Here is a 13,843-nt window from a genome sequence, read left to right on the forward strand (position 1 = left end):
TTGCTTAGTATGTTCATCCCAGGGTTCCATCCCAGCACACAGGAAAGAAAAGAGAGGGGGTGGGGGAGACATGGGAGAAGAAAAGAAAAGGAAGAAGGTTGAGACAGAAAGAGGATGAGAGAAAGAAGTTGTTTTAAGAAGGTGTAATAGGGATGGGAGTTTGGCTTAGTGGTAGAGTGCTTGGCTAGCATGCATGAAGCCCTGGGTTCTATTCCCCAGTACCACATACACAGAAAAAGCCAGAAGTGGTGCTGTGTCTCAAGTGGCAGAGTGCTAGCATTGAGCAAAAAGAAGCTCTGAGACAGTGCTCAGGCCCAGAGGTCAAGCCCTAGGACTAGCAAAAAAAAAAAAAAAGAAGGTGGAATAGGCAGAATGATAGAGGGATGAGTTTGATACATTGAATGCATGTACAGAAATAAAACCTCGTTCTTGTACAACTACTCTATGCTAAGCAAAAATTAAAAATGTTTCTCACATTGAAGGGAAGTGACAGGAATAATGTGTTTTTTTTTTTTTTCTGGGGTTGGTGGTATACAACCTTCATCTGAGTTAGACAAATGGTAGAAAAGAAAAATGAAGTAGAAAATACAGGTGGAATGAGGAGCAATCACAATTTCAGAACACCAAGATAACCTTTGCCCTCCCTTGACCAGAAAAAGTACTTCACAAAGGATATGAAGAAGGATCTTTTGGTGTCATTCTCAGAAACAATGAAATATGGGTCTGCCTTCCTTGAATTGACAACTGTTAGCTTTTGGTCTATGAAAGAACACAGTTAAATCGCCACGATTATGTTGCCAGCCTGTGAGAAAGATTGCTGATAGGTAATATAGGGCTCACCACTAGTAATTCCTCATTTCCACCTTGGTTCTCCTAACGCTGCTGCACCTCTTTTATATCTTGTCACCATTCTATTCTAGAATAGATTGCCTCCCTTAGAGATTTATTTCTAGGTCATGCCATGGGCAGCACCTGTCACTACGTAATATGTGTTTGTAAACTAGAGACTTCTCTTCAAAGTCACTTCCTACAGGGCGTAACGGCAAAGCCTGGGGGCCCTTATAGTCTAAAATTCTATGAAATACCAGAGGCAGAAGCAATGGTTTCAATGACTAGACACATTCACTTAATCTAAAAGTTTTTTGTTTTGTTTTGTTTTGTTTTGGTCTGGTCGTGGGGCCTGAACTCTGGGCCTGGGCGCTGTCCCTCAGCTCTTCAGCTCAAGATTAGCACTCTACCACTTGAGCCACAGTGCCACTTCTGGCTTTTTCTTTTTGCTTATGTGGTGCTGAGGAATCGAACCCAGGGCCTCGTGCATTCAAGGCAAACGCTCTACCACTGAGCCACCTTCCCAGTATTTATGCACTCACTGTTCAACACATGGAATAAATGACTGACACAGAACCACACCTTTTCTTTTCTTTTCTTTTTCTATTCCTTTCTTTCTTTCTTTCTTTCTTTTTTGCTAGCACTCTACCACAGTGCCACTTCCAATTTTAGAATGCAGAATCACTCCTTTTTAATTCAATAAGTTGCAATATTTCAAAACACAAACTTTGATTTGTGCATGTGTGCTGGCCCTGGGGCTTGAACTCGGGGCTTTGAGAATTGTCCCTTAGCTCTTCACTCAACAGTGGTGCTCTACCACTTGAGCTGCCCCACTTCCAGTTTTTTTGGTGGTTAATTGGAGATGAGTCTCTTGGACTTTTCTGCTTGAGCTGACTTTGAACCATGATCCTGAGATCTCAGCTTTCTGAGTTGCTAAGATTACAGGTGTGAGCCATCAGCACTCAGCTCAAACCACAGACCTGTACCTGTCTTCAATCTACAAGATTCTCATACTGCATCTACTGCACACTAGGAACTAAAAAGCTGAAGAAAAAAAAAGGGATTGGAAGTGCAATTCAGCTGAGAGAATACTAGCCAATGAGTGAAAGCAGAAGGTACTGATCCAAAGAAATCTGACCTACCTACTCCCCCAATGTCCCTCCCCCTAATTACTTTGAAATTCCTGCACACTTTTGTGATTAAGAGGTTTCAATACTAAAATGTTAGAAGAAAAACATGCCATATTGAATGTGATTATGAAGTGGCGCTGTAGCTCAAGTGGTAGAGCACTCGCCTTGAGTTGAAGAGCTGAGGGACAACGCCCAGGCCCAGAGTTCAAGCCCCACGACTGACAAAAAAAACAAAACAAAAACTATATTGAATGGGATTATGAAGTTAGAATATCTCTGGGTCTAGCTTAGCTCTGTTAATCAGGTTTTCTAGAAAGTCTAATTCTATCTAATTCTGTTTCCTCACTGATTATTTCTTCCCAGCAATTAGTCGCCAACCACCTGTACTGCTTGCATAGTAAGTTCCTCTATAACCATTCCTGCTTCTTTTTTTTTTTAACTATTGTTGTCATTTTATTTTGCCTTTCTCTTTTTTTTTTTTTTTTGGGGTCCGGTCGTGAGGCCTGAACTCTGGGCCTGGGCGCTGTCCCTCAGCTCTTCAGCTCAAGGCTAGCGCTCTACCACTTGAGCCACAGCACCACTTCCAGCTTTTTTCTTTTTGCTTATGTGGTGCTGAGGAATCGAACCTAGGGCCTCAGGCATGCAAGGCAAGCGTTCTACCACTGAGCCACCTTCCCAGCCCTTGCCTTTCTCTTTTACTGAACTGCCATATGTCCCACCACACAAACCCCAGAGAGGTAGTGGGTTTGTGTAATGCTTTAAACTTGTGAGCTTAAATATCTGTACTAATCAGGGCTGGGGATGTGGCTTAGTGGTAGAGTGCTTGCCTAGCATGCATGAAGCCCTGGGTTCTATTCCTCAGTATCACATAAACAGAAACGCTGGAAGTGGCACTGTGACTCGTAGTATCCTTGAGCACAGAGAGGCTCAGGGACAGTGCCCAGGCCTGAGTTTCAAGCTCCAAGATTGGCAAACAAAAAAATCTGAATCAATAGATATAATTTAAATATCTAGGTCTTTTAAGAAAAGTAAAGAACAACAACAAAAAGCCTCATCAACGATAGCACTCTGTGTTCTGACGTTCACCTTCCACTGTAAGTTGGAAGGACAGGAGATGGCGCCAGAGGCAGTGGAATGTGTTGATTCTTGTAGGTGAGGAAAGAGCAAAAGGGAGAAAGGCAAAACTAAACCAAAGATGCCAGAGTTTCAATAGAAATGGGAGAGGGAGGGCTGGGAAGGTGGCTCAGTGGTAGAGTGCTTGCCTTGCATGCATGAGGCCCTGGGTTCGATTCCCCAGCACCACATAAGCAAAAAAGGAAAAAAGCCGGAAGTGGCGCTGTGGCTCAAGTGGTAGAGCACTAGCCTTGAGCTGAAGAGCTGAGGGACAGCGCCCAGGCCCAGAGTTCAGGCCCACAACTGGACCCAAAAAAAAAGCCAAAAAAAAAAAGAAATGGGAGAGGGAAAGGTGGATGTGATCACTTACAAATAAACATATTAGGGCACCCTTGCCTCTACCCCAAATCAGCAAGACTGAAAAGCCAAAAGTGAAATGTGCACAGTAAAGCCAAAGATCAGAATAGAGTCAATCCTGCAGCACAATGCTAGCCTCTTCTCTCTCTCTTCTACAAACCCCTTTGTCCATTAGGGAGCTCGAGAACCCCCAGAGACTGCTCATCCCAGAGTGGGAAGTATTGCCTTTATGAAAGCAGTGTTCAACTGTGTAGGCAAAACCCAAGCCTACCAGCAGTGAGTATTTCCCAGGAGGAACCACACACACAAAATATTTTAAATTAAATTTTTAATTCACAGACAAGCCAGCAGGTGGCGCCTGGAATGACACACTAACCTGCCTTGGAAAGCTAAATCTCAGACACTCCAGGGGAACTCTGTCCTGACAGAGGTCATTCCGTCCAGATCTCTTCTTTCCTGCCATGGAAAGGGGGTCTCTGCTTGCCTTTTTTTTTGTTCTCCCCTTCCCTCTCTGTGTTAACCACTGTGATTCCAAAGATGTCTTGTTAGTTTACCCTATCTACCTTTCATTCTTCCTAGATGGGATGGATGGGGCTTTGGGAGGAGCCTCACAAACAGAAAACTTCTCTCTAGGTGAAAAATAATTTGGAGGGTGATAAGAGTAAAAAAGGAAATGGCGTCTGCCAAACAGGCTTGCTCTGCAGAACTATCACAGGGAACAGCAAGGCTGGGGGGGAGCTCCTGTCTCTGCAGGAGCTGATGACCCAGCACATGCATTATTCTGTTCATTTCGCTTTTAGCCCGCTCCCTTATTTAGCTTCTGCTCTTTGTTTAGGACTATTTATTGCTACCTGGGAGGAGCAAGGAGGTCAGAGGGAGAAAAGCAAATGGGCTCATCCTCCCTCCCAGCTGGTGATGGCACTGAAGGGTATGGAGGAGAAAAAGGTTTCAGGTTTCAATGTCCAGCTTGACATTATCTGTGTTTTTCACATTCTCTAATGAGGGATTTAGGATGTACATTCCAATCGGGATTTCCAGTCCCGTGGGAGAGAACACACATAAGCCCACATTCCTGAGACTCCAAGACTCTCTGCTCCACTGGCCCAGCTCCATGGTGGCAGGTTTCACGCAGTCTGGCTGGTCCTGCTTTGACCTTTTGTTGGGCAACAGGGAATGGCCTGAGCCCTTCTTCCACAAGGGATTCTCTCTAATCATTCTCTCTTTCTTTAGAGTCTACCTTTTTTTTTCTTTCCTTTTCTTTTTCTTTTTTTTCTGATTGAAGGTAGTGATTGTTTCCATAGTCTGCCCATCTTTCCTGCCGGGGCCTCTCTGCAAAGGGTCAGTGTCCTCTTCAGTGACAAAAGCCGCCCTAGATCTGAGCTCCCAAGGGAGGGAGGTGGCTGGATCTGGCAGTTAGAGCCGCTGTCTCTCCATGGTGCTGTGGGAGCCCCTCCCCCGCTGGGCATACAAATGGGCTTTATACAGCAAACAAAACCACCCCCCCACACACACTTCTTCCAGGCCACACAGGCACGTGGACTTGGTCTTCACCGTGGGAAGGGGGTGGCACAGGAGACAGACAGAGCTCAAGACAAGTTCTGCCCCTGCCTCATTTCTCTGACTCCACAACCCAAGTTTTACACCCTGATTTCCCAACTATTCCACTTGCACCCTGAGTCTCCAGCTCCTTCTGATCTTCTTATCTCTTCATTCTGGACTCTTCCAATTTCCAGGCAGCTCAGGGGCTGCCAGGGTGTGGAAACAGGTTCCCCACCAGCTGTCCACACCACCCAGGGAGGAGAAGCCAAGCAGGCAAATGAGAACACAGTGTCCTCGTGAAGAGGGGGGGGGGAATTGGGCCCCAAAGCCCCCCTTCCTTACCCCGGCCTGCTGCAGGAGACACCCATCTGAGCACTAGTGAATAACAGAAGGAAGAGCTCACCCCCAGCTGGGCTCCTGAGTCAGGGCCAGGGCTCCAGTGAGACTCGCGCGCTCAGGCTCTGCACGGGGGCCATCCTGCATGCCTAATCGGCTATTTAAGGAGCTGCACGCCAGCAATCCAGGCACCTTCCCCTCCCCACTTACATTCGGCCAGAGCCACCTTAAAAGCAGGAGGCAATTGCGAAGTCGCTGGCCAGCAAGTGGAGTGGAGACGGCAGAGGGAGATAAAGAGAGAGGCGGCAAGAGAGTTATCCTGGGACCCAGAAATCCTTGGTACCTAGAAATCCTTGGTACTCCATTGGGAACCAAGTCCCATTGGAAGTCTGCAGAAAGAAGAGATTAAAAAGACATACTTAACTCCAGGAAGCCCTCTCTCCCTCTCTCCCTCTCCCTCTCCCTCTCCCTCTCTCTCTCTCTCTCTCTCTCTCTCTCTCTCTCTCTCTCTCTCTCTCTCTCTCTCTCTCCCTCTCTCTCTCTCTCTCTCTCTCTCTCTCTCTCTCTCTCTCTCTCTCTCTCTCTCTCTCTCCCCCCCCCCCAATCATCACTCTCCTCCACTTTCCCTAGTCCTCTAGTCCCCAAAGTCCTGGAGCCCTGGTTCACCGCGCCCTAGCCTCTTGGATATACCATGTTGTTCTTCACCCTCCTGTTAGAGGTGATTTGGACCCTGGCTGCAGATGGGGGTAGGTACAACTGGATGTTTGTGTGTTGCTCTGAGCTAATGTCCACATGTCACCATTGTGCTGAGTTGGGGGAAAGGGGAGGAGTGGAAAGAAAGCCTAGCTCAAGTGTTGGGGGGGGCGGTGGGGAGTATAAATATCACTCCTTAATTTATCTTTCCAATCCAGCTGATATTGGGGATGGAAGAGAACTGTGGGAGAGGGCAGTGAATACACACCCAAGTTCAGGAATTTCTTTACAGGCTACAGATTCTCTCCTGAGCTCCTCTTTCTCCAACGTGCTAGTCCCAGGCAGCCTTCCTAGCCTTCTTTATTTGTGAACTCTGCTGTTGAGAGAGACAAAGAGAATTGGGGGAGGGGGGGAAAGCATGCCTACGTGACCTGCCCAACTCAGTCCCCCGGTCTCCAAATGATCATCTGATCACTTCACTGCTGGCTAGCTGGCTGTCCGCCGCTTGAGTTTGCAGTAGTAGGAATAATAGCCAATATTTGTTTGGTATTTTATAGTTTACAAAAGACTGTGAGGGTCTCCCAGGTGATACGGAGAGACTGGGGAGAGAGAATGGGCCAACTTGTGTGCCCTAGGAGTATCTCCAGGGACCTCATTTTTGTGTTTTTCATGCCTAGTACAGTATCCAGCACACAGTAGGTGTGTAATTAAGGTTTGTTGGAAGAATAAGGTGAGGAGGCTATCTAGAAAACAAAATGAGATCCAGGCACCAGTGGCTTATGCCTGTAATCTTAGCTACTTGGGAGGCTGGGATCTGAGGATCGTGGTTCAAAACCAACCCAGACAAGGAAGTCCATGAGACCCTTATTTCCAATTAACCACCAAAAAGCCAGTATCTAAAGTGGTAGAGTGCTAGCCTTGAGCATAAAAGCTCAGGGTCAGCATCCAGGGTTCAAGCCCCAGGACTGGCAAGATAAAAAGAAAACAAAATGAGAATGTAAGAGAAGAAAGAAAAAAAGTAGTAAGGAAAGAGGAGAAAAGGATATAGACTCAGCATGGCAGATTTGATGGCAGTAAAAGGACACCTTCAGAGAGCCAGGAAATTCTAGTTATTGGGGTGTCCTTCAGGCCATCTCCTGCCCTCCCTAGGGCTGCTTTACAGTTACCTGAATTAGGGAATGGATGGTGGAATAGTCTTAAGAATTAGATCCAAAACCGGGAGCCGGTGCCTCATGCCTGTAATCCTAGCTACTCAGAAGGCTAAGATCTGAGGGTCGCAGTTCAAAGCCAGCCAGGGCAAGAAAGTCCTTATCTCCAATAAACCACCAGAAAACTGGAAGTGGCACTGGGGCTCAAGTGGTACAGCAGTAGCCTTGAGCTGAAGAGCTAAGGGACAGTGCCCAGGCCCAGGCCCAAAGCTCAAGCCCTACAACCAACAACAACAATAACAACGAAAGAATGAGATCCAAGACATCTTGCAAGTCTGAAAAATTGAAGGGTAATTGTAAAGAGAGAAAAAAAGAAATTTGGAATTTTTCTCTCCAGTTTCTAGCAGTTTAATATTGCAACGAAAGACCTCCCTTTTAAGCTTAAAGCACTTTGGCCCTGGGTAGGGGCTGGACCAATAGACACCCCCCAGCCCCCACCCCCCAGCCTTTCCTCAGGAGACGGGACTGCACTGCGAGCCTGGCATGTGACCCAGCTGGCAGCTCTCCTTTCTACACACAATGCTTCACTTTCATCCTGTCCCTGCCAGTCTGGCTGCCTGAGCCCACCCACCACCCTGAACCTAGTGTAGACCCTGCCCTGACTCCCGCCCTTCCTTAGTCCTCTAGAATGTGGGTAGCAGAGGCTCCTGGTGGTAGGGAACTTCCTCTACACTGTGGAAACAGAAAGGAGGGATTTAATTTATAGTTCAGAGCCTTCATTCATGCAATGCTTCAAGGCGAAAGAATAATTCCTCCCTTTTTTTAGTCCCTGTCCTGGAAGTCCTCTTGTCCTCACCCCCGCCCCACCCCACTTCAATCTTTTAAGTGTTAGATTGATTTGGCCCAGGCTGTAGAAAAGTAAGGGCTGTATCAGTTGCACTGGACATTGACCAAAATGAACTAAGCAACTCAATGGCAGTGATGGGAGGGAGGGAACAAGTGGGAAAAAGGGAACAGCTGATGCTATGCAAAACAAGAGAAATGTACATACCACCCAATGTGGAATAACTATTGCAAAGCTCATAGAACTCATGTTTTTTTTTTGGGGGGGTCCAGTCGTGGGGCCTGAACTCTAGGTCTGGGCGCTGTCCCTCAGCTCTTTAGCTCAAGGCTAGAGCTTGAGTCACAGCACCACTTCCAGGTTTTTTCTTTTTTGCTTATGTGGTGCTGAGGAATCGAAACCAGTGCCTCATGCATGCAAGGCAAGCGCTCTACCACTGAGCCAACTTCCCAGCCCAGAACTCATGTTATAGACCATGATAGACAATTTGCCCCATGAAAGTTAGAATGTGTTTGTGACTTTAACTAAGCATCACTATCCCACAATACTGTGAAATTTGGGGAATTATATAACCGCTTAATCGCAATAAAAAAATTGCAAAAAAAAAAAAAAAGTAAGGGCTGGACTGACTGCACTCTTGGATCCAGGTTAATTTTAGTCTCCAAGCTTTATCTCTTTCATTCCTCCTCCCCTTTACTCAGCAAGCACAAGCACAGCCTAGCTGGTGATTTTTAAATGCACACACACACACACACCCCAACCTTTCCACTGGGGTATCCAGTTTCAGGGCTTCCTTTGGGAAGTATAGGAGCAGTGGGAGGAGGAATGAAGGGGGGAGGGGGAGAGTGGAGGCCAGGGCTCTGCCTTTAGGCTGTTGGCTATAACCCAAACCATTCTGCCTTGCAGGTCACCACTGGGCATATGAAGGTGAGAGCCGAACTCTGGCCACTCTGGGACCTCCTCACCTGCTAGGAAGACTTGTCCCTGAGGAAAGGAAAGAGATTTCCTTGAGCTTCACCACTAGCCCTTTTCTTCCCTTTCTCTCTGCACCCTGCCCTGGGTTTTACATAGATGACTCCCAGACCTTGTTCTAATCATTAAATCCCACCTCCTCCTGATTCAGCAGAAAGGCCAGTCGAGTCCCTAGTAAAGCGTGTGGGAGTTGGATTGGAAAGGACCTGAGCATAGCTGCTGTTTTGGCATTCTCTATCCTAGCCAGTCCTGTCCCCAACCTACCTCTGAAACTGGACTGAGCATAAAGTCAGGGGTGACGAGGCTGTAGTCTGTGAGCCTGGGGAAAGGAGATCTCAATGCCTTTGAACTTCTGCTTAATGACTTTGCTGAAATGCAGTCTACTTTGAGAGCAAGAACTGAATGCCAAAAAGTCAAGATCTTTGGACCACCTGATAGGGGGCCCCGAGGAGATTCCATCTCTCTAGGATCATTTATTTCCCCTCATTTTATTACTCCTCCTCTCTAATCCTACCTCTCTGGGTACTCAAGCTTTCTATCCATCTCCTCTTCCCCTCATTCAGCTTTCTTGTCCTCACACTGTAGGTAAGTAAAGAGCCATCCCTTCCTCGATGATCAGGGTAGTTGGGAAGCCATTCCTGCCTCTGGGAACTACAGCATGAAGTTTAAGCAGGGAGGGACTCCTGCCTCACTCAGCCTTTCCTAACTGGGTGAAGTGCATTTCTACCTTCACACATTAGTGGGTTGGGGGGGGCGGGGAGCAGGGTGTTGAAGGGAGGGCTAGGGCTGGAGGGCAGACAGATGTCTGTGGTGACCTCCACCAGGCCCACATGGTCAGGACCACTGGCCAGTCTCTTATCCGGAGTGTGGAAGCAACGCCCAGTCCCCCATTGACATCCAGACAGACAGTGTGACATTTGACCCCACGTTACCTGCTCTGCAACCCTATGGATATGACCAGCCTGGCACTGAGGCTTTGGACCTGCACAATAATGGCCACACAGGTAAAAGCCCTGGCACCAAGGAGGTGGAGGGTCCATTTGAAATCTTAGAGGAGTCATAGAAAACCTTCTCACAACTTGTGAATTCTCACAAAGTTCTACCCATTGGAGATAGAAGGATGGTGATCAAGTTCCCATAGCCAGGGTGGGAACGGAATGTTCTTTGCCATCACTGAAAAGAGGGGATTGATAGTAGAGAAACACTGGCCTATGGGAAGAACTGGGTGATTTTTGGGGGGGGGGGTCCGGTCATGGGGCGGAACTCTGGGCCTGGGCGCTGTCCCTCAGCTCTTCAGCTCAAGGCTGACACTCTACCACTTGAGCCACAGCGCCACTTCCGGCTTTTTTCTTTTTGCTTTATGTGGTGCTGAGGAATCGAACCCAGGGCCTCATGCATGCAAGGCAAGCGCTCTACCACTGAGCCACCTTCCCAGCCCTAGAACTGGGTGATTTTGAGGAAGATGGAAGTGGTGCTAACTTTACAGGTGGGAATGGCCCACATTCCTCCACCAATCAGGTTTTGTTCTTTCCTTGTAGTTCAGCTCTCTCTGCCCCCTACTTTGTATTTGGGTGGACTGCCCCGAAAATATGTAGCTGCCCAGCTCCACCTGCACTGGGGTCAGAAAGGATTGCCCGGGGGATCAGAACACCAGATCAACAGTGAAGCCACAGCTGCAGAGGTACCGGAAATGAACGTGAACTAGGAGACGTAGAAGACGCAGGGATGGCTGGTCCTGAGGGAAGGATACACACACTGGGGAAAGGCACCTTAGAGGATGAGGCTAAAATCTGGGGGACAGATTTAGGACATGCCACGGGTTGAGATGATGAATAGGGCCTTGGAGGAAGTGAGGAAACATTCAATGACTCAGTTCCTTCTCCCTCCCCCAGCTCCACATCGTGCATTACGACTCTGATTCCTTTGGCAGCTTGAGTGAGGCTGCCCAGAAGCCTCAAGGCCTGGCTGTCCTAGGTATCCTAATTGAGGTCAGTGGTCCCCAACCCCTTCCACGTCTTTCTGTCTGCTGCTTCTGCATCTCTTAGGTCTATTCTGTTGCTGGCCTCTCATTCAAGGCAGACAGCCAAACAACCCTAAGCATTTACACACAAATGTCTTACATGAAACATGGGCTCATTCCTCACTCCCTGCCTTTCCTTTTCTTCCAGATGGGTGAGACTGAGAATCCAGCTTATGAACACATTCTGAGTCACTTGCATGAAATTAGACATAAAGGTGAGCTCTAAAAATCTACACAAGGAAACTTCAAAACCTGACCCAAAAAGCTTTGGGAAGAAGCAATGAGCAAGGGTTTCACTTCAGAGGAAGATGAGTCCTAGTCTGTTCTCTCCAGATCAGAAGACGGCAGTGCCTCCCTTCAGGCTGGGAGAGCTGCTCCCCCCACAGCTAGAGCAGTTCTTCCGTTACAATGGCTCGCTCACAACTCCCCCCTGCTACCAGAGTGTCCTCTGGACAGTCTTCCATCGAAGGGCCCAGATCTCAGTGGAGCAGGTGAGTCGTAGAGAGGTAAAGGAAGAGACATTGTTGTAACTTCAGGGTCTTTGCCATGCCTCCAAAGTGACTTTTCTTGTCTTCCCCAGCTGGAAAGGCTTCAGGAGACATTATTCTCCACAGAGGAAGAGTCCTCTGAGCCCCTCGTGAAGAACTACCGAGCTCCTCAGCCTCTTAATCAACGAACAGTTTTTGCTTCTTTCACCCAAGGTGACCATGCAGGGCCCAGAAGGGATGGAAAACCAAAGAACTAAAAGCAGGGACTATGGGGGCCCTGGGAAGGTAAAAGCTAAGAGGGTAGGGGTTCTGGGAACCATACTCCAAGCCGTGGGTACCCAGCTGATTTTCCAAAAGTATAGAATCGGTGTGCTGCTCCCAAAGGGCCATGATCTGAAGCTTCACTGACCCAATTGCTTCACCCCTACAGTGGAATCCTTGTATACCACAGGTAAGAAAGCCCCACCCAGGAGCTGGGTGAGGAGCAGGGTTGATCCTCATCAAGTTGGGGAGGGCTCAGTTATCTATCAGTCTCAGGATGATACCATCCATCTTTGTATCCCTCCAGGTGAAATGGTGAGCCTAGGCGTAGGAATCTTGGTTGGCTGTCTCTGCCTTCTGCTGGCTGTTTATTTCATTGCTCGAAAGATTCGGTGAGATCCTACTTTCTATTCATGCAGTAATTGTCTATGAAAAAGCATTGTCTATGAAAAAGCATTCTCTATGTCAAAGAAGTTTGTTTGCATGTAAAAAAAGAACAATGAAATCTGCTGAAATTGTGGACAGGACAAAGGAGAGTAAAATTTTAAAGAACAGTACTCTGTAAATTAAAAAAAAAAAAAAGCCAGGTGCTGGTGTCTCAGCTGGTGGCCTAGCTACAAAGGAGGCTAAGAAGTGAGGATCATGGTTTGAATCCAACCCAGGCTGGAAAATCTGTGAAACTATCTCCAATAAACTATTCAGAAAAAGCCAGAAGTGGGGGCTGGGAAGGTGGCTTAGTGGTAGAGCGCTTGCCTTGCATGCGTGAGGCCCTGGGTTCGATTCCTCAGCACCACATAAGCAAAAAGAAAAAAAGCCAGAAGTGGCGCTGTGGCTCAAGTGGTAGAGTGCTAGCCTTGAGCTGAAGAGCCCAGGACAGTGCCCAGGCCCAGAGTTCAGGCCCCATGACCGAAAAAAAAAAAAAGAAAAAGCCCAGAAGTGGTACTGTGGCTCAAGTGCTTGAGTGCTAACCTTGAGCACAAAGAGGCTGTCACGCCCAGGTTCTGAGTTCAAGCCCAGAATCAGAAAAAAATAAAATAAAAGAGCTGGGCGCTGGTGGCTCACGCTTGTAATCCTAGCTACTAAGGAGGCTGAGATCTGAGGATCACGGTTCAAAGCCAGCCCAGGCAAGAATGTCCATGAAACTCTTTATCTCCAATAAACTACCAGAAAACCAGAAGTGGCGCTATGGCTCAAATGGTAGAGTGCTAGCCTAGAGCGGAAGAGCTGAGGGACAACGCCCCGGTCCAAAGTTCAAGCCCCACAAATGACAAAAAAAAATAGCTATCCTAATGGATATGAATGTTAAAAGACTTTTGAAATATTCGATTATTTTCCTAAAAAGGACAAATTCTCATATTCCACCTTTAATCTGTTTCTCTGAGGACACTAATCACTCTCATTTCAGGAAGAAGAGGTTAGGAAACAGGAAGAGTGTGGTCTTCACCTCGGCCCGTGCTGCCGCGGAAGCATAGACTCCCTCTCAGACACCGTGGATGCCTTCTCTGCACCACTATCAGGGAGCTTCTACAATGGGGTGCAGAGACTGGTCAGAAAACACTGCTAGGAGTAGTAGGCAGATACCCATCCCTCTTTTGGACATTGCCCCACAGTGAGGTAAGGACCTCAGTTCTTCAAGGAAGAAAAGCCAAGTCTTGAGCCTCTCAGTGCACAGGGGAGGAGGTCAAGAGATCCCTGTGTATTCATATAGAAGGCAAATTGTATTTAGTTATGAGAAGTGAGGATATGTCCCACAGGTCCTTTACCCCTCACTTTTATGCCCTTTCCCCAGTTAATATAGGATCTCTCTTTAGAGATAAGGCTGCTATTGGGATTTTGTGTGTGTGTGTGTGTGTGTGTGTGTGTGTGTGTGTGTGTGTGTGTGTGTGTGTGTGTGTGTGTGTGTGTGTGTGTGTGTGTGTGTGTGTGTGTGTGTGTGTGTGTGTGTGTGTGTGTGTGTGTGTGTGTGTGTGTGTGTGTGTGTGTGTGTGCTCAATATATCTGGATATTTGGAAATTAAAGTCTCTGACCTCAATTCTAGCTTAGCCTATCATTTGGGGTTTTAAAGGTGTAGGTGTTCCCACACAGAAAGATTACTTCATGGGATCGAGATGGACAAA

The 13,843-nt window shown here is 47.6% G+C and overlaps 1 protein-coding gene across 2 annotated transcripts; it reads left to right on the plus strand.

Annotated features, from left to right (window-relative positions):
* The first annotated feature begins 5,370 nt into the window (after positions 1-5,370).
* LOC138827469 (carbonic anhydrase 14) lies at positions 5,371-13,747 on the plus strand. Of its 2 annotated transcripts, none has more exons than XM_070022989.1 (12): positions 5,371-6,049; positions 8,892-8,912; positions 9,521-9,542; positions 9,782-9,961; positions 10,496-10,638; positions 10,850-10,945; positions 11,126-11,192; positions 11,311-11,468; positions 11,558-11,678; positions 11,896-11,916; positions 12,034-12,118; positions 13,132-13,747. In XM_070022989.1, exons 1-12 carry the CDS (start codon positions 6,044-6,046, stop codon positions 13,196-13,198), a joined length of 987 nt encoding a protein of 328 aa, XP_069879090.1. In that variant the 5' UTR covers positions 5,371-6,043; the 3' UTR covers positions 13,199-13,747. The 2 variants fall into 2 exon arrangements, with proteins under 2 accessions (XP_069879090.1, XP_069879089.1); XM_070022988.1 differs by lacking the exon at positions 9,521-9,542 and having other exon boundaries at positions 5,372-5,642; positions 5,934-6,049.
* Positions 13,748-13,843: the final 96 nt, after the last annotated feature.

Source organism: Dipodomys merriami, unplaced genomic scaffold, assembly GCF_024711535.1.
Source record: "Dipodomys merriami isolate MVZ:Mamm:240054 unplaced genomic scaffold, mDipMer1.0.p SCAF_156, whole genome shotgun sequence".
Lineage (NCBI taxonomy): Eukaryota > Metazoa > Chordata > Mammalia > Rodentia > Heteromyidae > Dipodomys > Dipodomys merriami.